The following is a 26,204-nucleotide window of genomic DNA, read 5'->3' on the forward strand; positions in this document are numbered from 1 at the left end:
CGACATCCGCCATCGAACGCAGTATCTTGCAAGACCTCATCGGTGTTAGTTTCGAATTTTGCGCGTCGGAAACCCTAGCAGCGTGAATCTATCGCGAGAGTGACGCAGTGCCGCATAGTGTGAAGGTGGAACGACTACAGATTTTTTCTTCAGTTTCTGGACTGAAAAGTGTGAGATCATCCTTTGCAAACGTCGTCGAGAAACCGTGTGGAGTGGTACAATAAGTTAACTGCATTACCAGCGGTCTAGTTATCCTTGGAAAAACGGGAAGGAGCAAGAAGCAGATTAGGTCATCAGCGGCCAGACATAAGGCGCCTCCTTCGATCGATTGTGTCTAGCAACTAGCAGCGGAAGGGGAAAAATGTTCAGCGGATTCACAGGTATGTACGGCTGTGGTCACTCCCAGAAGACCATCGTCCAACGGAATGCTGCTCGATTAAACGCCTCAGCTTGATTATTGATTTTGTTTTTACACACGTATCTGGTGGTGAGGTGAATCGTTTTTCATCCAGTTTTAAATTACGCGTCATTTTAAACATTTTGGTTTCCACACCACCTAGCGCAAAACATAAATTTAGATTCAAGTGGATTTTTAGTTTCACTTTTGATCTGTTGCTATGATTTCCGTTCCTGGGTTTCAATAACATTCGACGGCGAACAAAAAAAAAATGCAATAAAATTTGTAGCAGTAGTGAAAAAATAAAACAGTAATTATTCATCACGCTTCAACTGGCTGGCCGACTACTAGATGAGGTGAGGCGTTGTCGCTTCTTGCGTTTTCCGTCGCACACTCACGAACGCCTCGCGTGATACCATCATTCCTTATGTTTTCTCGCCTCTTTTGTAGACCACCTATTGGTGACCTCGTAGTTCAAATATTTGTCATTTTCCTTCCCCGACGGTTATAATAATTTACTCAATTTAACGGTGTGACAATTATCGTTTACTCTGCGTTCTTCTCAAATCATGTTTTTTTCTCTTTATCGTGTCTTCTTTGAATGCTTTCCCCATTGTGAAAAGGAGGTGCAAAATGTAAGTACAATTGTTTACAGGTTGCTGCTTATCGGAGAGGAAAATCAGAACACTGAACTTACGAACTACTGCAATCAATGTTTACGTTTGAGCAAAACGTGACACAAAAGCTTAATTTGAGGTTGCTGTTCCAAATTCATTTGACGAGTGGCATTAGCAACAATCGTAGTGAACGGGTTGTCCTTCATACTTGAATGTTTTTTTGTTTGTTTCGGTATAAGTTGTTCGAGATATGACAGAGAGAATATTGATGAGTTATCTACTTGTTTACCCGTAAAAAAAGATGCAATAGAATTTATTGTATTTACAGTAATTAGTTTTGTCCACAACGATAAAATTACCGTAGAATGTATTGTTTCCACAATATAATCTATGGTAAATAGGGAAATCTACAATAGAACAAGGGGGTTGTTATAATAGATAGTGTAGATTCCATACATGGTATTTTGAGGCTACTCAGTGACTGGGTAGATCGCTCTTTGTTGTTAAAAAACGAGTAAACTGGATTTGCTCCGATAGATGGAATCTACCCAGGTTGTACACTGAAAAAAGTTTTCACTTAGTTTCTATTGGGAACGCACATAGTATTTTTCCAAAAACAAAAACAATGATTTTTAGCTGAATATCACATAGCATTAGAAATTCTATATGAGAAATCACATAGATTTCATTGGACACATAACGTTCATGTGATTTAGTGGTGCAATTTCCAATTATGGGATCACATCAGGGGGAACGACACTCATTCAGATGAATTCTATTTTACTATGCTTGCCTGTAAAAATAATGTAATTGAAGAGAGTTTTTTGAGTTTGTCGTCTTGACGAAAATTGAGTAAGGATAAAAAAAAATATATGGGATTCCTAATGGGATTGCATTGGATGCGAGGGTGCTTTAAATTGTCATGGAGATGCGTCGAGGGATGCGTGCAACTGAAATGAAACAGTACGAAAGAAAAACATCGAAGTAGCCATTTTAGTCAATGTTCAGTGAAAAATAATGTTTGGATAGTGACAGCTGGACTACAAAAGCCCTCTACTAATAGAATGTATCGATTCCACGACGAAACTGCAAAAACCTTTAATTCTAAACACGCAAACGAAATTTGTGAAAGCCAGCAGAAGCGGCAGCAGCTGCAAGAATAGCAGCATCGCGGATTCATGTAGCCGTTACCGAGGCTGGAAACCTCGGTCCGGTCACGATACTGTGATCTTCACAACCGACTTGCAATTCTCCACCAATTAACTTAAAAATTCTACCCTTAATTTGAACTCACAAAAGTGACTTGGAGTGAAAGTCTAACATCTCTTAGAGCGCTTTCTAAAACTACCTTTAATATCATCTGAAATGACTTGTTATCCCTGACATTCATTCTAAAATCTACTCAAAATTCCAAAAAAGTTTAGTCTGGTCCAAGAATCTTAAAACATTTCAAAGCCCCAAAATCTTTTTTTTTCTGAAAAATAGATAAAGTAATTTTTCCCCGATTTGTCATTAAAATTCCCGGCTTTTTCCCGATTTCCCGGTTCACTGGTCATCCTGCTCATCCCACACTAGCCCTATAATATTCGATCGACTCTCCACAAATGAGAGAGCGAGATATATCGTCGGATTCGTGCAATACTGGCACCACTCAAAATCTGTGAATTTTCACATTCAACGTTTGAAAATTTGGGGTTCAGTTTCAATTTTATGATTCTTTTCATTTCTATTGGACTGAATCGAGTGTGTTTCATTAATTCTTTCAAACTCAGATTGAAAAATAAATAGTTTAACTATTTTTACTGCTTCTTATTTCAGATGTTCTCATTTGTCAATCGAGAAATCACTTCATCCTTGGCCTTCAGCATAGATATATGTGGTGGTTACCTTCGTACTATTCATTCCCTAATTCATTTCCACCAGCTTCGCCAGGACAATCGCCACCTTGAACGACTCAACGCATATCACATTTTTTTAACACCATGTTTATTATGGAGATCGTTGAAAACTGACAGTGCTTCGCGATCGACCTGAAAACTGCACGGCTTGCTTGATAATTTGTGTGCATGCAGAAGGGATAAGTTGGGAATAGAAAGAATAGATAGGATGGATTGAAATTTTGGCACGTTGAAAATTTTAGGAGTGATTTGGGTAAAAATGGGATAATCCTGAAGTGTCACATGAAAGTTATGTGAAATTCACATGGATATTTTCCACTGGTTATGTGATTTATTTTATGAGTGTAGGTAAATGATCCAGATATATATTTTTCCCTAAGTTCAAAATGGCGCACTTTAAGTTGTGGACAGTTAATTTTTGCGCAGTGAGTCAAAAATATTTTTTTTAGAAGTGAAGAAGTGGAGCAGCTACTCGAAGGAAATCCAACTTTTTTTTACTTTAAATGATCTTTATTTCTTGTATTTGTGTAGTTTACATGTATAAGTTATCAAGTGACGCAGATGCGTCTTTTTAACTTTGGTTCTTTTGAAATTTCAATTATTATTAATTACAGTTCCTAGAACTATCAGGCCTGTTTAAAGAATGGCCACCTTGGTGGGATTGGTTTGTTTGAAGTTGGGAAAATGAGACTACTTAAAACTACTATTTACAAATACAACTAACCTACAACTACTATACACACCTAACCTACTATATACAAATTGCTTATCAAAGCATGTTCTCATGTATTGCATTTCTGTAAAAACCTAGTCTTAATGTCAGAAATTTTGAAATCTAATGTAGGAACGTTCGCCTCTATATGAAGATCGGAAATTCTTGTATCGAAAGGACGATCAAGTACCATCCTCAGTACTCTATTCTGAGCGACCTGGATTTGTTTGTAGCTGCCAATTTGTTTACCCTTGAGAGGCGGGATCTGCGGCAAACCAGTGGATACACACTCCTAACCAAGGCAGAACACTGCAGTTTTCTCTACATGTGAACGGAAAACAGCTTTTCATCGAACAACATCCCGAGATAGGTTACTTCGGCAGACCGCTCAACCCTTGTGCCATCCATGATTACAGCACAGACAAACAGGCGTAACTCTTCATTCTGGATCATCGTTTGCGCATTTAACGATTGATTTGAATGTTATCGTTTCCGCGAACTACTCGCCGCAGAGCTGGCATCGGATCACTTTGACCACAGACAAACAGACGTAACTCTTCATTGTGTATCTTCGTTCATGCATTTAGCGGTTGATTTGAATATTATCAGTTCCGCGAACTACTCGCCGCAGCGCTGGCATCAGATCACTTTGACGTTTCTATACATTCTATAGAACTTTTATGCAATATTGTTTACGAGTTAGCGAGCAAGCTTGTTTTCCGCGAGAAGCCAGAGAGATGTCGTTACTGAGGTTATATGTTTTGAGATACTATGTTTTCAAGAACAAGTTTTTCAAAGAGTTACGTCTGTTTGTCTGTGCTTTGACGTTTCTATATATTCGGTGTTTCTTGCATGCAACATTGTTTGCGAATCAACGAGCAAGCTTGTTTTCCGCGAGAATCCCGTGAGATGTCGTTACTGCAGTCCTATGTTTGGTGGTACTAATGTTTTGAAGATTATTTGAATTTTATTCAAAGATGTACGTCTGTTTGTCTGTGATTACAGTACAAGAGGGAGCTGGTTTTAGTTTGGGCGATTGCCATAGTTTTGAACTTAAAATTTTAAAGATCTTCCAAAACGGAAAAGTAACGGGCATAGAAAATGTTATAGGACTTAAAATCTCGATATAGAATAAAATTGTATTATTCCGGGATAAGTTTTAGAGATTTTGAACCATTTTTATAATGCTGGGACCTAAAAATTCGAGAGATAAATAAATTAAGAAAATTGTGTGGCCAACAGCTGAATTCTTGGGCATAAATTTCTGCGAAGAGAAATTTTTTCTTCATATTAGGTTTATAGACATTTATTTCTCTTTGATGAAATTTGTACCCGGAATGCTGCTTCTGGAAACTTATTATGAACATCCCAACAAACAAGTTTAGCTGCAGACTAGCTTATACAGGCAAAAATTAGCTGTATAAGCAAGGGGTAGGTCACTCCGCACACCAATCTTGGGTAATCTTTTTTGTCAGTGTGCCGCAGGTGTGTCGATTGTGCCGGTCATAGAGCAAGCTGCGATTGTTTGTAAAATACCCATCCCGGCAACCCGGTATTTCTGACACCTTGAATGTTTTGGTTGGAAATCGCAAGGATAAATCGGATTGAGGATGACGGGGTTTTATGTTCATAGGATGATAAAAGTCCTGTGTTTTAGGGTTTTATAATGCTCTCAAAGGCAGACCAGAAACCTAGCATATCGTGCTGTGAAAAACAACGGTCTATCAGCGGCCGGAAAGAGATGGAACCGGTGGGGAACATTGTTGGAGACCGACTATAGAGGATGATGAATAGACTTCTGTAGTTTGTTTTGTGTGAGTTGTATAATTATTTAAATTAAGGGTGCTAATGGGGTCTGAATAACTACCTCTTTCTCTTGAGCCCACATTTCGTATTTAGATCTATAAGTGAACTGCTGGTCTGCGTTCCTCTAGTATATTCAATTAGAGGATGTTCCTGAATATATAGTCAAACAGCACGTAATGTTGTGAACAACTTCAATGACAGTTATCCAGCAGTGCTCCCATTTAATTTACAACAACCCAATGTCTACGAGATTGTGCCGAAGGTGTACCGATGGATGTGCCCAAGCTGTACCGAATCTAATTTCGGCACAATGTGCTGAGTGACTTACCCCTTGTGTATAAGCCAATTTTTGGCTGTATAAGCTAATCTGCAGCTAAAATTGTTAGTTGGGATATGGAATGTAGGTTCGTCCTAGAAAAATTAAAAATATATCTGAAACGTTGAAGCAATTTATGATCTTGGACCAAGGGGTTGGTCACTCGACACAGTGTACCGAAAACAAATTCGGTACATTATGGGCACACTAATTGGCACCCATGGTCAGAAATTTACATGAAATTTAAACAAAACTAGCAACACTGCTATATTACTACCATTGTTTACATTCCGGTTAACTTGGTTTGGTTGGGTTACAATCCGATCAGTCGATCACTTTTCCCGGGGGCATCTTTGACTATTGCTTTTATCACAAACGAAATTTATGGTTGTGGGAGGTATTCAAACTTCCCACACAATCGCTTTTCATCGTTCTCTACGCATTTCCTCGAACTCGAAGCAACAATGTGGTAGTGTCCAATCATTTTACGATCTCGTGACCTACTTTCCCCGGCTCCCGGGTTTTTCACGTTGTTATTCTTCATGCTACTATTGTCCTCCCCAGTCCTTATAAATTCCACTAGCAAGCAGTCGAAATTTAATCAAAGTTTTGTAGCAATTTCAGTCTCTTGCTGCTTTGAAACCGTTTTAAAACATTCGAACTGTCAGTGTTGAAAACAATGGCGATGGACACCGATCTTTTAGCAGAGCAACTAAAACGCACAATTGCAATATTTGCCACATGCTACAAAGCTGTAATATTTATATAATTAAAATACAAATCAAAATACAATACATTACAGTACTTACAACTTCGGTGTTTTCTCGCATTGGAATAGCCAACAGAGCGATTAGCTCTTCCAATGCGCCCGTGCCGTCGCTTTCTTTCACTGATCTATTGTGACTGTGATCATTGACAGCACGGGCGTGTCCGAGAAAAGCCCGAAGAACGACGAACAAACACACAACAATATCAAAGCATACCAAAATATTCACTATTCAGGTTCGCAAAAAGGGGACCGTTGCTGAGAAAAATAAAGGGCGACACCTCCAAATGGAATGACATTACGAGCCGATGGGAACAACAGGTCTTATCCCGGCTTCGATCCCGACACACCCGAGTGACCCACAACATGGGTAGCGCTACCTCTTTTCGAAAGTTTTGCGACTCCTGCAACACGATTATGACAGTCGAACACCTGATTGTTAACTGTCCCTGCTTCCATAACATCCGACTCCTCTATGGAATACCGAACAGCATACGTAACGCCCTTTCTAACGACCCGTCCACGGAAGCAGCCCTAATAGTTTTCCTAAAAGATGCTGGACTGTTCTATAAAATATATTCAATATATACAAAATGACTACGCCTCGAACATGGACACCACTGGAATAAGCCTGGATATCTCATGACGATTACCTGACTGCCTTCGACAACTACCACCGCCATTCACACCATGATCGGCCAACCACGCTAAGAACCAAGACAGGAACTATAATGAACTCTGTTTAAAAATACTCTGTACTAAGGGGACTCCCTTCTGGGGTTCCACCAACCTCTAGGAGAACCCCTTCTGGGTTCTCCAAACTCTCAACTATGTAATTAGGGAAGCCCCCTTCTGGGGCTCCCGGAGATGAACCAGCCTGCGGCTGAAAATCTCCTAAATAGAGAAAATTAAAAAAAAATTTACTATTCACTAAAAATACAGTCGGCACAATGATAAGCACTGCCGGCACATCTGCGGCACACTTGGGGCACACTGAGAAAAAATGTTACCTATTAAGTGTGTCGAGTGACTTACCCCTTGTCTTGGACACTGATTTTTTTTTCTAAAATCTTGACTTAGAAATTTTTACAATACAATACAATATTTTTTCTTGATATTTGGACACTAAGCTGCCAAGCTTCAAACATTTTTCAAAATTCTAGCCTTTGAACAAATGGCTAAAGCATGAATATTTTCCTTGACCATTTTTAACATCTAAGGCTAGTAAAACTTTCGGTATCACGAAGTAAGAAAGCCAAAATATTGGGACCAAAATTGTTTTCAAACCTCAGAAAATTTGTGATTAGTCTATGACTATTTCGAGATCACAGGCAAGGGGAAAAATTAGAAATGTTATCTGGACAAATTTTGTCCCACTCTTCGCTCTTCACTCTCCGCGAAGAGGCGATCAGAAAATCGCTCATTGTGACTCTGTCAAAGCTAAATTTGCAGGTTGTATGTGTCAAACACAAACTTTACAATGATTTCTTGTTACTTGCACATACATAATATCATCTTATTCCATAATTTCAAATATCTGGAGGCGAACCAGCCCCAGGCTGAAAGCCTCCCTAATAAAGATAAATCAATCAATCAATTTCAAATATCAAATATCTTATTATTCCATAATTTCAATAAAAAAATGCATAGCCAAAATGAATGGAAGACAACTTTTCTTGTCAGATTTTTAATAAAGCTTATTAACACAAATTTGTTATCAAATCAAGCTGTGATTTGATGTGATTTTTTAAAGGCAAATTATTTACTCTCACCATTATTAGTTGTCAAAAAAGTGAGTTTAGTTAAGAGGAAGAGGAGACAAAGGGGGACTTTCATGAACCAATTTTTTTTGTCAAACGCGAACCAGCGCTTGATTGGTCGGGCGAACATATAAAAAGGCGAGAATTTTTCAACAGGGAATCTATTTTCTTGTATTTTGACAGTTGAATGCGTCGCCCATAATGAAATAGTTTTAACACGGTCGTTTCCGCGAGAGAAGAAGAACACGTCACAGACAAAAAAGCCAGTTGTCTCATAGAGGTAACTCTAAGACCAGAAGGTCCCTGGGTAGAAACGTGCTCAACTTTTTGGCTCAGCTCTGGTACTCTCTTCGATCCCAAGCTAATTGATTCATCCCTCGAAACATAGGAAAAACCAATAACCCCTCATTGTATCTGTCAAACTTTCATAGCGAATCAAAACAAACATTGCGTAGTACTAGAATTTCGACTAGAATGGGGTACGTTAATCGTTTGCTTGGGACCGATAGGCTAGTCAAGTAGTGAGCCAATTTAAAATCGTTAGTTTCGTATTGATTGTTGGTTGTCTCCTCTTCCTCTTAGCTAAAAAGTGACCTGCTACCAGCCCTGTAATAGGCATATTAACATACCACAACGGATTTTGTTGAAACAATTAACGTCAACGCCGTTAATTTCATGTTATGCTTTAACGTTAAATGCTCACCACTAAGCACAGTGTGCCATTGTGCTCGCCACACACTATTCCAATGCAAATGTCCTGGAAGTCTGACTCGACAATGGCCATTATTTAGGCGTATGATGTCATTTGGCTACAAACCATACCTCCAACATCATCAACTGATGGGGCACGTGCATCATCACTCGTCTCACGTATTCCCTTAAGAATGTGACCCACAAAAAAAATAAACGGACAAGCGCATAACATACTCCTTTGTTCAAGTAATCAGTCAGTAGTCAGTAATACTTAGGTACATACATATAATTCCTGCTGCATACATTAGATTGCATCTTCCGTCAGCAAACCTGCTCTATAAAAAGTAGTGCGCCATTAGCTGAGCACTAGCAAGGCACGTTAATACTACAGGAATGTGTTTACTAACATTCGATGATGATCGCACTCATCATTTCCACTGACAGTTGCGACAATGTTGTTCCTTCACACTATTATAAAAAAAACCGCACAGTAGGTGTAGATACACAATACTCCATTCTCATATATTTTCCACCGATTCGCATGAAAATCATGCGGTTTTACTTTTGCCGTTGGTTGTCGGTACTCGTCGTCATTAGGAACGTGTTCTCGCCTGCTACTACCAAACCCTACACTGACATCCTCTAGTATCCAACTCAGCCTACTGCCACCGCTTAGTCCGACTGGTTAGTCTTGGTGCGTACATATACCACACAGAGCAGAATGTAAAAGTTTCAAGTATTGCACACATCCTCACGCGGAAAACGCGGTTGAAGATCTGGTTCTGAGATTGTAAAATTAGATCGTCAAGATCGATTAGCAAGCATTCCGGCAGCCATGGAGGGCATATGAGATTCTCGGTAGCAGCAATTCGTACGTACTCCTCAGTGCGCTATCAACGAGACGTTGGAATTTTGATTATCACCTGCCCTGCGCTGAAACGCTGGAATGATGTTGGTGGATAAAGACTTTACTCTGTGTAGAATGCAATCAATGAAAGAAGCTTCGTTGAAGTCAGTTTATTAGATTCCGACAACCGAGAATGGCGCCTCTTGCATAGGAAATGATCAAAAATCGATTCTAAATCACACCGCGGTTGCATACACAAACACTTGAATAAACGAGAATCCCACTTCGTCGTGAGGTATAATTTTATTTTACTTTGCACTGACGATGATGCTTGGTTTGGCGTGGCTTGCTGACCTTGATGACTTGTCTACATCGAAATGACATCATCGTCCATTGCTGTGTGAAGCAGCGGCATTCGAACAGGAATCAACTTTAAAATATTTAGCTTGTTTTTTTTTATTTTTTTTTTGCGGAGATCGTCGTGGTTGGGATCGCTGCACTACGAGTTTTTTTTCCGTAGTTTTGTCGGAAGCCAATCTCCCACAGAGCTAGATCGCAAATTTTGAGATCAGTTGGAAAACCGCAAGTTTCATGTGTCGCTTCGCTGTTGGTTTCCTAGTGCTAGAACAGGCAGCGCCTACTGATGTTTGGATTAGGTGAGTCTGAGTGCTAAAAGCATATAAACATTCCCACACCACAACAGATTGTATGGTTAACTGTAACGGAAGGTCGGGCCGGATAGAGAAAACTTGTAGCAATTTTTTCTTCACTTGGTGACCACCCGCATTGCGTGTGAAATTACTTTTAGCCAGAGATGAATGACCCTCCTGTATTCAGTAGACAGTGACTTCGAGGTAAAATTATTATATTCTGTGTGCAAATTAGTATATTTTGCTGTGCAGTTGGTAGAACATTTTTCGTCTTTGACTCCTCAAACATTTGGTACCGACTCCGACTATGACTTCAACTCTGACCAAAATTGTTTGATAGTTTTCACGTAATTTCTAATGTTTAAAATCATGCGTTAGCTAATGAGTCATGTTGAAACTATATTGTCTGTTTGCTAATTTCTCGCGGAAATTCCGATGTTTTCATTCCACAACGTTCCAACTTCGTTAATAACTCGGGAACGAAAACGATTCCTGACGTATTTGTAGTATTGTCGAACGACAAGACATGAAAAATCATTGATCTGTTTGAAACGTTAAGCGAGAAATACAGTCCATTCTCCACAACTCGATTTCGATGTGCAACCAATAAGGTTTTGGGCACATCTTAGTCATGAATCCTCATGCGATTAAGGGTTGATGCATATATTATGTCATTTTCCGGGGGGGGGGGTTGTCTAAGATTTTGTGACAAGCAATGCATTAGGTATTGGAAAAACGTCACGATACGGGGGGAGGGGGTAATTTTTTGCTCGATTTACCGTGACATAATTAATGCATGGGCCCCAAGAGTGTAGCATGATGGGTCTTAGCATGGATACTAGACAGACGCAAAATTTGAAATTTTTGCTCCTCAGTACTTTAACGGCTTCAAATGGGGTCCTGATTAACCTCCCAAAATTTGAATTTATAAGAAACTGACTTGACACATACTAGAGAGGGTCTAGTATAAGAGAGGAGCGGATTCAAAACAAACTACCTTGGCAACCTATGCCTAGGCGATTTCTAACAACACTGCCTAGTGCCTATGCAAACAAGGTAGGTGCTGCTCGCTTGGCTCTGGCTTTGACAGTTCGTTTGGCTCAAAATCAGCCAGTCCGCCCCTTTCTTATACTACACGGATAGAAATCTCCTTATACCTTTAGGCAAATTTCTATTGCTGATTATTCATAAAATGTATAAGTCAACTAATAAGTAGACGCCTTGCAAAAACTTAATGAAGCTCCTGTGTCAAATGAAATGTATAAGCGGTCACACATACCTTTTATGCATTCTTATAGTACCTATGTGGTTTGTCTTATGGAATGTATAAGGCTGATGTTTTGGCAAAAATGTATGAGTGAAACACATAAACAATATAATTGATTTTCGTTTCGTGTAGACCCTCTCTAGCACAAACCATTTGAAGTTTATATGGAAATTACTATGGGAAAGCCAAATGTTTTGTTCATATCTAGCTAACAATTCACCATATCGCTCTGTTTTGAAAGATGGTAGTTGTGTTTGTAGTAAATTTTCTCAGCTACAACTTTGCTGAAGACCACTTTCAAAAGTTATTGGTGATTCAAGTTACTGATGTCTTATGATTATGCTCAATCAACTGCTCAGCAGGCAACATGGGTCTTTCTGGCACGTGAAATGGAGCATACAAAAAGGCTACTATGTCCACACTGCGACTGCACAATTTTTCACTACATACAGTGCAAATATTAATCATGACCTAGGGGCAACCCACTATAAACTTTGTATTTCTCGCATTATACTTAGAAAGTTTTTACTGATATCTAAGATACATGAAAATACTTAAAAATACTTAAAAAATATTTAGCGCTTGTTTGCTACCACCGTTGCTAGACAGATTTCATTTGTTTATTTACCCAGTGTCATCTGAGATTTATCGTGTCCGTATTTAGAAATTCACCTATTATTTTTATAATTTATTCCTTTTGTGTAGGAATCGAGGAGGAGACCAATTTGATTCAAGGAATATTACATTGCCAAACTGGTTCACCTGTCATTCAAAGGAAGAATAAGGAGCTATTTGGAAAGTTATTCCTCGGAACAAATTTTTCTATCCCAAAACCATCTATCGATAAAGATGAATTTTTCATCCATTAGGATCTTGACCGTTGAATAATGACTTCAGACATTTACGCTGATTGAAGCTGAATACGAAATTGTGAAAGCTTTCCACACCATCCGTACTTATGGCTGGCATCCGGAAAGCCACATCTCCTAGATTGCCGCCGAATGATTTTATTGTAGAAGTGAATCACATTTCCTCGCAGCTCTACTGGCTTATCATTAAGGCTGGACGTGACGAACCAACATATCCGCTTTATGTTAATCTCGGAATAGTTTTAAACATTGTTTGGGAAATTGTTTGAAATAAATTCATATGTTTTATTTTAAGATTATTCTACACGAAATAAGAAAAAATAAGTTACGTTTTTGTAGTACATTGTTTTATTTGGTATATCAATGGTTTGAAATAAATTAATATTACAGAACAGATTAATATTTTCCAAGGGGTAAGTTACTCAGCACATTGTACCGGAATTATATTCTACAAAGCTTGGGCACATTCATCGGCACATTTTCGGCACAATCTCGTAGGCATTACATTGGTGTAAATAAAATGGGAGCACTGCTGGAAAACTGTCATTGAAGTTGTTCAGAACATTACGTGCTGTTTGACTGTATGTTCAGGAACATCTTCTAATTGAATATACCAGAGAAACTCAGACCAGCAGTTCACTTATAGATCTCAATACGAAATGTAGGTTCTAGAGTGGACTCAAGAGGAAGAGGCAGTTATTCAGACCTCACTAGTACCCTTAATTGAAATACTGCTGCAACTCACACAAAACAAACTGAAGAAGTCTATTACCCTCTATAGTCGGTCTCCAACAATACTCCCCACCGGTTCCAACTCTTTCCGGCCGAAACGCTAGGTTTCTGGTCTGCCTTTGAGGGCATTATAAAACACTAAAACACAGGACTTTTATTACAGTCCGCATCGTGCTCTCTTGCCGTGCGGATCTATTTGCTTTTTGCTTAAGGAAGTATTACTACTACCTAAAGCTACAACAAATTTAAACAGCACTTTTCAGTGCTCAACCTGTAAAAATTTTCTACCTTGATCAACTCCTCTTATTCCTCTTCGATCCTTGTTTGGACCCTACCCGAGGTAATCCTTCTTGGATATCGATTTGGAAAATTCTTCTTCGATCCTTCAGATTCTTATAGTAATCTGCTTGGAAGTCGATTTGGATAAAAAATTACTGCCGCCATGGCGCCTAAACGCAAAAGAAAGGGGCAAACTCTTGACCCCCCTTCTGATGAAATTAATTTGAGTAATCAATTTGATTTGCTCACGGATGATGAGAATGATCCATCATCCAAGAAAAAATTTTAGTAAACTTTCCCGGCTTAATGCCAAGAAGGAAAAGATTCCCCCTATTGTGATAACCACTACCGATTTCCATGCTCTTCGCATGGAACTTTTGAATTTCGTGAAAGTTAAGTTTTCACTACAAATTGGACGTCGGGGTGAATGCCGTGTATTGGCTGAAACCTTGGACGGATTTAAATGTCTTCTCAAGTATCTTACTGAGAAGAAGCACAATTTTTTTACTTACGACACCAAAACTGAACGTGTGTTCAAGGTTGTCATGAAAGGACTGGCCAGTGGTGAATCCCTGGATTAGATCAAAGATGAACTGGCAAAATTACTTGGAGTTGTGCCACTCCAAGTAATCAAAATGAAAATGAAGTCCCGTCCTGGCGATTCGCGCAACGGGATTTCTAATGATTTTTATTTAGTTCACTTCAAGTCTAGTGAACTAAACAACCTTAAGGCCTTAGAAAAAGCTAGCCTTATGCTCCATGTCCGAGTGAAGTGGGAACACTTCAGGAAGACTGGAGGAAATTTCCAAAACCTCACTCAGTGCCGTAAGTGCCAGGGATGGGGTCACGGAACTAAAAATTGCTACATGCCAGCTAAATGCATGAATTGTGGTGATTCCTCTCACGCAAAGGACGACTGTCCTGTGAAGGAAGATCCTAAGAAATTTAAATGTTCAAATTGTGGTGAAAACCACAAATCCAATTTTTGGGAATGTAAGACTCGCAAAGCGATCCTACGATCTCGTTCTAACCGTCAGGTAGGAAACGCTCCACGTTTCCGACCAGGTACAAATTCCTCTGCTGTTAACAACGGTCAGCGAGGAACAAATTCTACATTCGTACCCGTAGGTACAAATATCACCCCTGCTTCAAATGTTTCATCTGTACCTACTCCCCTCGCTGCTAACAATGTTCAGCGAGTTAATGGAGCTACCTATGCTGCTATTGCAGCGGGCAGAAATCAAAATACTAACCAACGTTCTAACGGAAATTTTGACAATTTTGACTTAGGAAGCATTACTGCCCCTAAAATGGAATTTTTACAGAATTCATTAATTGACATGATTTCTGATATGCTTAAATCTAACTCCATGTTTGATGCTATTCAAACTGGAGTAAAATTTGCTAATAATATTGTCATGACTTTAAAATTCAGTAATGGATTTTAAAGCATTAAACATTTTAAATTGGAATGCTCGATCTCTTAAAGATAATGAAGACGAGCTATTTAATTTTTTGAGAGTTCATAACGTGCATATTGCCGTTATAACTGAAACGTTCCTTAAACCTGGCCATAAGGTTAAGAGGGACTCAAATTATTTAATTTATAGAAATGATCGTCTTGATGGACCCTGTGGTGGCGTTGCCATCATTATTCATAGACGAATCAAACACAAAATACTTTCTTCATTTGAAACCAAAGTTTTTGAAACTTTGGGAGTTTCTGTTGAAACAAAATTTGGACAACTTACGTTTATAGCTGCCTATTTGCCATTCCAATGCGTAGGCCAGCAAAAGAATTTTCTCAAGGGTGACCTCCAGAAACTTACCCGTCATAGGTCTAAATTCTTCATTATTGGTGATTTTAATGCAAAACACCGCTCATGGAATAATGTTCAAAGCAATTCCAATGGTAATATTCTGTTTGATGATTGTTCTGCAGGTTATTACACTATTCAATATCCAAACAGCCCAACATGCTTTTCTTCTGCAAGAAATCCCTCCACTATTGATTTGGTCTTAACTGATTCATGTCAACTTTGTAGCCAACTGGTTACCCATGCTGACTTCGGTTCTGATCACCTTCCAGTAACTTTTGAAATATCCCAAGAAATAATTTCTAATCCCAACAGCTTTACTTTCAATTACCATAGGGCTGATTGGGAGCAATATCGAACATTTATGGAATATAACTTCGATCCAAACATTCCTTTGCAAACCAAAGATGAAATTAATTATGCTCTTGAATCTCTGACTACTTCTATAGTTGCAGCAAGAGCTGCCTCAGTACCAAAATGCGAGGTTAAATTCGATTCAATTATAATAGACGATGATCTTCAGCTCTTGATCCGTCTTAAAAATGTCTGTAGGAGACAATTTCAAAGAACACGCGATCCTGCCATGAAAGTTATCTGGCGGGATTTGCAAAAACAATTTAAAAAGCGATTCTCTGCCCTGAGGAACAAAACTTTTGAAAATAATGTTTCTAAATTAGACCCGAGTTCCAAACCCTTTTGGAAACTCACAAAAATTTTGAAAAAACCTCAAAAGCCAATTCCAGCGCTTAAAGAAGGTGGTAAAATTTTGATCACAAATTTGGAAAAAGCTCAGAAACTTGCTAAGCAATTCGAGAGTTCCCATAATTTCAGTTTGGGTCTTACTAGTCCTATTGAGAATCAGGTTGCTCGGGATTATCTGAATATTTTCTCTCGGGAAAATATTTTTGATGATTCCTGGGGGACTGATTTGGACGAAGTAAGGTCTATAACTAAAAAATTTCAAAATATGAAAGCTCCAGGTGATGATGGAATTTTCTATATCCTCATCAAAAAACTCCCAGAGAGTACCTTGTCTTTCCTGGTAAAATTATTTAACAGATGTTTCCATTTGGCATACTTTCCTGATAAATGGAAAAATGCAAAAGTTGTTCCAATTTTGAAGCCGGATAAAAATCCAGCTGAAGCTTCTAGCTACCGTCCAATAAGTTTGCTTTCTTCAATAAGTAAACTTTTTGAAAAAATAATTTTGAATAGAATGATGCTTCACATCAATACGAACTCAATTTTTGCAGATGAGCAGTTTGGATTTCGCCATGGGCATTCAACTACTCATCAACTCTTAAGAGTTACCAATTTAATTCGTTCAAACAAATCTGAAGGCCACTCAACTGGAGTCGCTCTTCTAGACATAGAAAAAGCATTCGACAGTGTTTGGCATGAAGGTTTGATTGCTAAATTGAAAAAGTTTAATTTTCCACTTTACATTATGAAATTAGTTCAAAATTATTTAACTGACAGAACTCTGCAGGTAAATTATCAAAATTCCAAATCTAATCGACTACCTGTTAGGGCAGGAGTTCCTCAGGGTAGCATTTTTGGGCCTATATTGTATAACATTTTCACTTCGGACCTCCCTGATTTGCCTCAGGGTTGCCACAAATCTTTGTTCGCTGATGACACAGGCATTTCCGCTAAAGGAAGAAGTCTTCGTGTTATTTGCAGCAGACTTCAGAAAAGTTTAGATATTTTCTCTTCTTATTTACAAAAATGGAAGATTTCTCCCAACGCTTCCAAAACTCAACTTATAATATTTCCACATAAGCCCAGGGCTTCCTTTTTGAAACCTAGTAGTAGTCACATAGTCACTATGAACGGAGTTCCAATTTCCTGGTCAAACCAAGTGAAATATCTTGGATTAATACTTGACCATAAATTAACTTTTAAAGATCACATTGAGGGCATTCAAGCCAAATGTAACAAATATATAAAATGTTTGTATCCTGTTATTAACAGGAAATCCAAACTTTGGCTGACGAATAAACTTCTAATATTTAAACAAGTTTTTAGACCGGCCATGCTTTACGCTGTGCCAATATGGTCTAGTTGTTGCACTACCAGGAAAAAAGCACTTCAAAGGATTCAGAACAAAATTCTGAAAATGATTTTGAAGTTGCCTCCCTGGTACAGTACAACCGAAGTACATAGAATTTCGAAAGTTGAGACTTTAGCACAAATGTCCAACAAAATAATTAATAATTTCCGGCAAAAATCGTTTCAATCCTCAATTGCAACGATTAATTCCCTTTATACTTAGATAAGATTTAGTTTTAGTTATTTAGTTTTAAGCTATCAATTGTTATACTGACATGCAGGTTTAAAAAACCTGTTTAAAATACTGAATTGCCATGACAGGAACAATGTAAAAACACTTAGATATATATCATAACAATTAAGGCTGGTAAGTTACTGTAGTAACTGGAGCACCTAGGTTAAAAATGAAATGTAATTTATTTTGAATTTGGAACAAATAAAGAGTTAAAAAAAAAAAAAAAAAAAAACAGGACTTTTATTACCCTACACCCAACCGGTGGATGTAAGATTCGCTTACAATTATGTGGGATTCATCATCAGAGGATGTAAGTGGAGACCGCATGAACCGAGGATGCGATATACCTAGCTGCGGTCCGATGTAAGAAAATTGGAGACCGAAAAATGTGGAGTGTATTAGTGAGTGAAATTAATTATGTCGAAAAAAAATAGAAAAAAGGTTGCCGACTGAACTCGAACCACGGACGTTGCGACTATCAGACCTGTGCTTTCTCCACTGCTCTCTCTATGCTTCTGAATATGGTCAGCCTAAAAGCAAACATGAAGCGCTCATTTTCTCGCATGCTCGACTTCGTATGCTTTTTCTGCTGGAGAGATTCGAGTTAAGTGTGTGCGTCGTTCTACAATGTTCTACAATGTGCGTCGTTCTACAAGCTTACTGGTATAGTCGAAAGCGTAGATGGAACACGAAATAAAAAAAGACAAAAAACCATTACATCGCCTGCATGGTCAATTTCTAACATTCGTTGCGATGTTCATAAACAGAGGATGATAGGAAACGGAACTAACATTCATTGTAATAGATTTTTGGTTTGCGTGTATGGATCACAAAACACCGAAATTTTGCACACCCGCCTTGCGATTTACATGGGTATTTTACAAACAATCGCAGCTTGCTCTATGACCGGCACAATCAGCATACTTGCGGCACACTGACAACAATCAATACGAAACTATCGATTTTAAATTGGCTCACTACTTGACTAGCCTATTGGCCCCAAGCAAACGATTAACGTATCCCATTCTAGTCGAAATTCTAGTACTACGCAATGTTTGTTTTGATTCGCTATGAAAGTTTGACTGATAAAATGAGGGGTGATTGGTTTTTCTTATGTTTCGAGGGGTGAATCGATTAGCTTGGGACCGAAGAGAGTACCAGAGCTGAGCCAAAAAGTTGAGCACGTTATTTCGGGACCTTCTAGTCTTAGAGTTACCTCTATGGTAGAACCATATAGGTAACTCTAAGACTAGTAGGTCCCGAAGAAACGTGCTCAACTTTTTACCTCAGCTCTGGTACTATCTTCGGTCCCAAGCTAATCGATGCACCCCTCAAAACATGGGAAAATCCACGAACCCCTCATTTTATCTGTCATAGAGAATCAAAAGAATATAGTGTAGTACTAGAATTATGACTAGAATGGGATACGTTAATCGTTTGCTTGGGACCAATAGGCTAGTCAAGTAGTGAGCCAATTTCAAATCGATAGTTTCGTATTGATTGTTGGTAGAACCGTACATCAACGGCAGCAGCAACAATTCAGCATCCGAACAGCAAAGTAGCACTCAACGTCCAAGAACAAACAGTGATATTGGGAGAACGGAGCAGCACTCAATAACAGCAGGACCACAGGTTATTCTTTGAAATAATTCACTTTGAATAAATTAACAACTTGTTTGAATAACAAATGAATATTATTATTATTATTTAACTTTATTAATGAGGCTTTCAGCCTTGGGCTGGTTCGCCTCCACTCAAATGAATAAACTTTCACTCTCAGTTTCGGCAAAACTATATTTCTTCGAGCTTGCGTGAAGCTGATACAAAAGCTGATACAAACGAATTGCTGGCAGTTATGCTTCATTGTATTTCTATTGCTCTCTGACAAATAACCAGCGTAGTTACTAGCATCGTAGTCAATAATTCCATACTCATGCAGCTTGCGGTAATCCAGTCCAACATACGCTTTTATTGTGGCAGTTCAGACTGGTAGGTTAGGAAGGTCAGTTTGGCATCTGGTTGCGAGTCTGGACGACAACGGCACCATTAACCTCCAGTTAAGCAATAGAATTCAAATGTTTGATATAGCACTGAACAGCCAGTTCGGAATAGTAAATAATTCGGATCGGATAAATTCTCGATCCAATAGCTGTCCCTGCTCCAACTGGATCGCTGAAAGAAAAATGTGTTTTGATGATCTATTTCATAAGTAGAAATAAAGTGTTTACTCATAAACATGATTACACTACTTCATTTAATTTTAACAGATTAAAGTAATACATTGACGGAATATACATTTACAGATATATATTCCCTCTAGAGTTTACAGTTGCTTCACAGCGATATAAATGTGGAAAAGCTCAGGCGTCCACCTCTTAGTTCGCCTTTTTGTCCACCTAAAAAATTCATAAGTATTACAAGCGATCAAGAGTTAATGAACAATCAACAAAGCATCCTATTACACTAGCAACCCCGCAATCTGATGCTATCATAATCTTCAGCAATGCCAGGAATGCTCACGAACCCCCAAAATATGTCAGAAAACTTACTACTAACTCAAGGTATCTTCCAAATAAGCTTCAAAATTGCATTTTTTTTATCATATGTTAAATTCAGTCCTCTATATCCGTAATACGCGCGCGAGGCTCAAACCTTTGTAGACTACTATTTTTTTACTACTACTATTAAATCAAATATCAAAAATCCATCATCACCATCGTGGCGAACAAAATATTTTTTGCAGTGCTACAATAATTATTAAATAGTCGTTATAACAGCTATCCATACAAAATAATCCGTTAAAAATAACTTCGTCAAGATACATACATAATTTGTCAATTCATAAAAAAAAATCACAGGATAACCGTTCAAAGTCAGTTTTAACGTGTGAAATTCAATGTCTCTTAAATTCTGCTAATGTTGTTGCACGTTTAATGTGTCTAGGCATCGAATTGAAAACATTTATTCCTTTAAAAAATAATGAATTCTGTGAAGCACAAGGTGTTCTTATTTCATCCGCGTTTCTAGTATTATATCTATGATAATCACTTCCTCTTTCAATTCGATCACACAAATATCGAGGCAGCAAACCGTAAACTACTTTAAAAATGAACACCATAGTCAAATATACAATTCATTGCTTCACCGACAACCATTGTAAGTCGTCTAGCAACAAAGTTGAGGAAGTGAATCTATTACATCTCAAAATCAAACGCATTATTTTATTCTGCAAGCGCTGTAATCTCGATATTTGTGTTGCATTGGACAGAACTAAAATGGATGGGCAAATCAGATGAGGACAGATGATTGATTTGTATAGCTGTATTTTACTGGCAATAGTTAAATCGTTTTTCAATCGACATAGAATTCCATACTTCTTGGCAATTTTCTTGATGACATTGTCAATGTGAGAGTTGAACTTAAGTTTGCCATCAATAATCACGCCAAGATATTTAATCTCCTGAACGCGATCAATAGTCTCTTCCTCAATCACAATAGAGACGTTATCGTTTAATCGATTCCGCGAAATTACCATAAATTTAGTTTTACTTGTATTCAATTTTAACTGCTTACACTTCAACCCTTCTACTTAGATACTGCAAATCTTCATTCAAGTGTGAGACGGCAACTTCTAAATCCTTAGCTGCAATGAATAACACAATATCATCTGCAAAAAGATTAATGTCGCAAAACCGTAAAACACGGCGCAAGTCATTAATATACATAATAAATAACAGGGGCCCTAATACACTTCCCTGGGGCACTCCAAGGTTATTCCCCACGGGACTGGAAACAGAATCATTAAAAACAGTCCGTTGAGTTCTGTCAGACAAATATTGAAAGCTATTTATATGCAGTACTCGTAAGGGATGGTCCATTAATTATGTCACGCAAATTTGGGCCATTTTCAACCCCCCTCCCCAATTTGTCACATTTTTTGTATGAACCTTAATTTTTTTTGTATGGCTCGTCACAGTTTTCAAAACCCCCCTCCCCCCTAAATGTGTGACATAATTAATGGACGACCCCTAATTCCAAAGCGCTTGATTGTACTTAACAGTAAGGGCCTAGAAATTGTTTCAAAAGCGCGTTTCAGATCCAAAAAACAGCAACAATCGTATCTTTACGCTCCAAGTTGTCTTTCCACTTTACTAACACCAAATTCAACGCAGTTTCACAAGAATGACCTTCCCGATATCCCGATTGTTCTGGTATCAATAAAGAGTTGCTACTCAAATACTCCAACAGTTGGCCTTTAACAACAAGTTCTAAGATTTTCTCTAATGTGTGCAACATGTTGATGGGACAAAACTCTTCGGCTTTAATCGTTCCAGCAAGTGGAGGCGAACCAGCCCCAGGCTGAAAGCCTCCCTAATAAAGATAAATCAATCAATCAATCGTTCCAGCAAGATATGAGCAACAACCATTAACATATATTTTAAAGGGTGACCCCAAACTTATGATTGGGAGAGTACACAATTGATGTATTTTATATTGTGTTACTCATAAGCATTACGAGCATTACGCTATATTACTAGTTTTTGCTCTTTTTCTATGGAAAATTCTTAAGGTGCAAATACACAAGTCAAGTGAGTTGATTCTACACACCCCCAATCTGAATTACTATTGAGCAGCTGAGTTGCTCAACCGATTTTATATGTCAAAGAACAGCTCAAGATAGAACGCATTTTCAGTTCAATTATTAAATACCTTTTGTTTGTCAAAGCACTGCCTGCGATTTAAACGTCGTGCGAAGGAACGCTATCGCTGCTAACAATTATTTTATTTGTCGGGTGAAGAAGTACTCGACCAACTGCAAGTTGGAAACCTTGCTATTTTCAATTTTTTTGAAATTCCCGCATGACTCAAAGCTAGTTGCTCTAACCAGGGTGATAGCCTATGCTTATAGAGTGGAGAGAGTCTCAATCAATTGAAAATATAGTTTTTAGCTCAGAAATACCTTTAAGATTTTATGCCCAAGAGCCAGTACTCTAACTATTGTGAAAGGCTATTCTAATTTGGGAATCTACAGTTTTTCTCGAACTAGAAACTTGCCTAGGAGTTTTCGGATGAAAACAACGATACAGCCGCATTGAGTATCACTTATGAACTAACTTTATTCCACAATTCTTTTCCCTTATATAGCGAAATTCTATCCTAAAAATGATCCTTGAGTAGACAAAATTCCCTAATCTAATGTGTAGGTGAAAATGGGACAACATTAAAAAAAAAAACTAGACCTTCATTCTCTCCTAATTTACGTAACAAACTTTCACCTCGCATCGCTTTCAAATTCAGGTTACAAAATATAAATGTGGACGTGTTCCTATTCGCCCTTCTGGCATGCGCTTATCTATCGTGCAGCGCATATCATACAACTCTATTCTAAGCTATACTGACATGCGCGCGACAGACATAGACCTAAATAAACAACTAGTCTTGTAATCTTTCGGTCCACTTTCTTTGCAAAACGTTATCCTTATATCTGTTTTTACTTTACGACGAAACATGGTTTTTTTCTGAAATTCTTTTTTTCAAACTCTGATCTTTCCTTGATAATTAATGATGTTGCTTGATTAGCAAATGTCACGTTCGCAACACTGTTCAATGCTCATGTTTTAAAAATGGAGTAAATTTCATGAGTTATAAATTACTGATCATTCCAGTCAGACTGTTCATTAGATTTTATCTCTCAAATAACTGCTCATGATATAATGCAGGAGTAAACTCCAAGAGAGGAAAATTACTTTAATTGATTTTTTAGTTGTATTGCTCAAATTTCGTTTAAATTTCTGTGTTCATAAAACTGGGTATTTGATCGTGCGTAGTGATTTCCTAAAGCCGTCTCATGTGCCATAGAACATGCGACAATTATGCATTCACGGGCAGTATATGCACTAGATGGCTAACATAACGATTTTAAGTCCTAAATTAGCTATATCTATATGTAAGTTCTACATCGCCAAATCAGGCGAATCAGCGGGATCATTGGTTACATTAATAGTTTCATAATACAAAACGTAAATCAGTTATTCAAACCATCTTTCTATGTCTCATTGCAGCCTCTCTGAAGAGCCTTGGCAGCAAGGCCGAAGGTCTCTTCGAAAAGAAGAAAAAGGAAGCTCAGGATATGACCAACGAGAAGGTGCAAACGGCGCAGAGCATGGCTGAGGATCAGGCCAAAAAGACGCAGGATGCCTTCAACCAGACCAAACAGGGAGCAGAGAATCTTGCCAGTTCGGCCAAGAGTGAGGTCGACGCTACCAAGCAGCAAGCGGCTGCCGTTGCCGAAGGAACTTCTCAGGTAATTGGTGCGATCTACGTAAGAACCATTGCAATTATAATGACTCGTTCTGGTTGTTACTCATAGGCTGCTGGTACCCTGATGGATCATGCCAAGCAGGCCACTGAAAATGCCGTCCAGCAGAGTGCTCAGGTGGTCGAGAAGGCCATCGAAGACCAAATGAAGGCTGCCGAAGAGAAAATTGACGATGGTGAGTGGATCGATCTATATAAGTTAGTATGCAAATGACTTAATTTGATTCACCTATTCTAGGAATGAAAACCGTCAGTAACGAAGTTGACAAGAAGCTTCAAGATGCTAATAAGTACGCTGATGAGAAACGTGGAGAATTGGTACAGGTAAGTTCTAATTGTTCAAATACTTAATTTTAAAATATAACTGACTTATCTCATACAATTTTAGAATGTCAGTGACGCAGCTACGAAGGTCCAGGAATCGGCTACTTCCACGGCCACCAATATGTTGGGTAAAATTAACCTTGGAAAGTAAATTGCAAATTTCGAATGACCCGTTTCGTCCAGTGTAAACCGAACCACCCCATGTTTGAACGGATAACCCAAATCTGAATCTCCAACGATGATATTACATAGAATGAGAATCTACCGTCTTAAGATACCAGCATGTTTGCCTCTAGGGCACATTACAGCTTCATAATCAACCAACTTTATTGAACAAGAAATGTTCCTGTTAATTCACACAAACCAATAAAACAAATCAGCACAAATGATTGAAATTTTTACCGCTTGAATGCGAATGCAAGTTCAAAGTAAATGGCCTTATACTATTGATACAAATGCGAATCTCGACAGCTAAAATATGCAATGCAAAATATACGTGATGCAGAAGATAAATAGACCGATAAAAATGATACATATTTCGCTAAAGCGCAAATGCCTCGAACAAGTTTTTTGAATATTGAATCACACACACGAAGCAGGTGTGATTGTTTTTTGCCTTTTGAAAAGTTTATAAAACATTATAAAAGAATTACTACAATGAAGAATTACAACAAATTTCGCATTCGCGAACGGAAACCGAAAGCTTTTTGTCACTATTTACTTTTTTCGATAAACGTAGGTTTTAGAATACACACATCGACTGTCAAAGTGATGATATATGATGTTAATAAATGTTACCAAACCAAGGTGTGTTTTATTAAGCGATTATCACTTATCCTTTAACTGTTGAATAATCAGCCAACAGACAGCAGAACAGATCGAATTATTTAATAATTATTAGCAATAGTACTTACCCTCGTTAGTTCCCTTAGCCATGCTTGAGGTGACGATTTCGATTACTGGATCTGTTAAGGAGAATTAAAATTAGAAAATGTATTGACTTTAACAGCATAGAACATACTTGTAATTACCATAAAATGGAACAGGTTTTGAAAGCTCTCAATTAATTATCAATACCTGTAGTACTGAAGGACAGGGTGGCCAGATTATTTTTTTCATTATCGGTAGCTTCTCAACATTTTTATCGGTAGTTATCGGTAGGCCGTCTTAAGAAGCCTTCCCGAAACTTAAAACCTTTGTGAGCGAGGGAAGGATGAAAACAAATCACGCGCAATTTTGAACTTTCGAGCCGAGCCATCAGTTCTTCAACCTCACACATTGTATTGTCTAATCTAGAGTCGGTGTATAATGAGTCACGCCAAGAGAGCAGTCAAGTCTACCTATTGAACTGTCAAACCGGCTACCAATCGTGGAAAGTTAACAAACATTACGATGCTATGAAAGGTCCACGAAACACAGCAAAAAAATAATTTTTATATCACATCAAAGTGGATGAACTTCAATCGTGTCAAAAATACACCATATATTATAATAAATGTAATATTGATTTTTTTTTTTGCTGCGAAGGTATTGCAATAAAATACAAACTTTAATGGAAGAAATGATCATAAACACGCAGTGAGCATCAAATTGTCATGGGATACGTTTGGTAATGATCAGTAATGAGAATTTCTACTATTTTTTGTTAAGATAATTTGACAAAATCCAAGGGGTAAGTCACTCAACATATTGTGCCGAAATTATATTCGGCACAGCTTGGGCACAATTTCGTAGGAATTGGATTGTTGTAACTAAAATGGGAGCACTTGAAGTTGTTCACAACATTACATGCTGTTTGACTGCATATTCAGGAACATCCTCTAATTGAATATACCAGAGGAACTCAGAC

At 38.1% G+C, this 26,204-nt stretch overlaps 1 protein-coding gene across 2 annotated transcripts; it reads left to right on the top strand.

The window, feature by feature from the left end:
- LOC135705305 (uncharacterized) lies at positions 1–25,161 on the top strand. 2 transcript variants are annotated; one of them, XM_065226971.1, is made up of 5 exons: positions 1–392; positions 23,776–24,017; positions 24,084–24,207; positions 24,270–24,355; positions 24,420–25,161. In XM_065226971.1, exons 1-5 carry the CDS (start codon positions 362–364, stop codon positions 24,504–24,506), a joined length of 570 nt encoding a protein of 189 aa, XP_065083043.1. In that variant the 5' UTR covers positions 1–361; the 3' UTR covers positions 24,507–25,161. The 2 variants fall into 2 exon arrangements, with proteins under 2 accessions (XP_065083043.1, XP_065083044.1); XM_065226972.1 differs by having other exon boundaries at positions 3–380.
- The last annotated feature ends 1,043 nt before the right edge of the window (positions 25,162–26,204 follow it).

This window comes from Ochlerotatus camptorhynchus, unplaced genomic scaffold, assembly GCF_037179485.1.
Source record: "Ochlerotatus camptorhynchus isolate MF236.1 unplaced genomic scaffold, CSIRO-AGI_Acam_v1.1 ptg000265l, whole genome shotgun sequence".
Lineage (NCBI taxonomy): Eukaryota > Metazoa > Arthropoda > Insecta > Diptera > Culicidae > Ochlerotatus > Ochlerotatus camptorhynchus.

Bases quoted from the DNA above. Each gene is read 5' to 3' on its own strand.
- LOC135705305 (XM_065226971.1), top strand. From the start codon at position 362: ATGTTCAGCGGATTCACAGGTATGTACGGCT. The intron at 393-23,775 runs GTGGTCACTCCC...GTCTCATTGCAG, and splicing joins ATTCACAGGTATGTACGGCT to CCTCTCTGAAGAGCCTTGGC. The intron at 24,356-24,419 runs GTAAGTTCTAAT...ATACAATTTTAG, and splicing joins AACGTGGAGAATTGGTACAG to AATGTCAGTGACGCAGCTAC.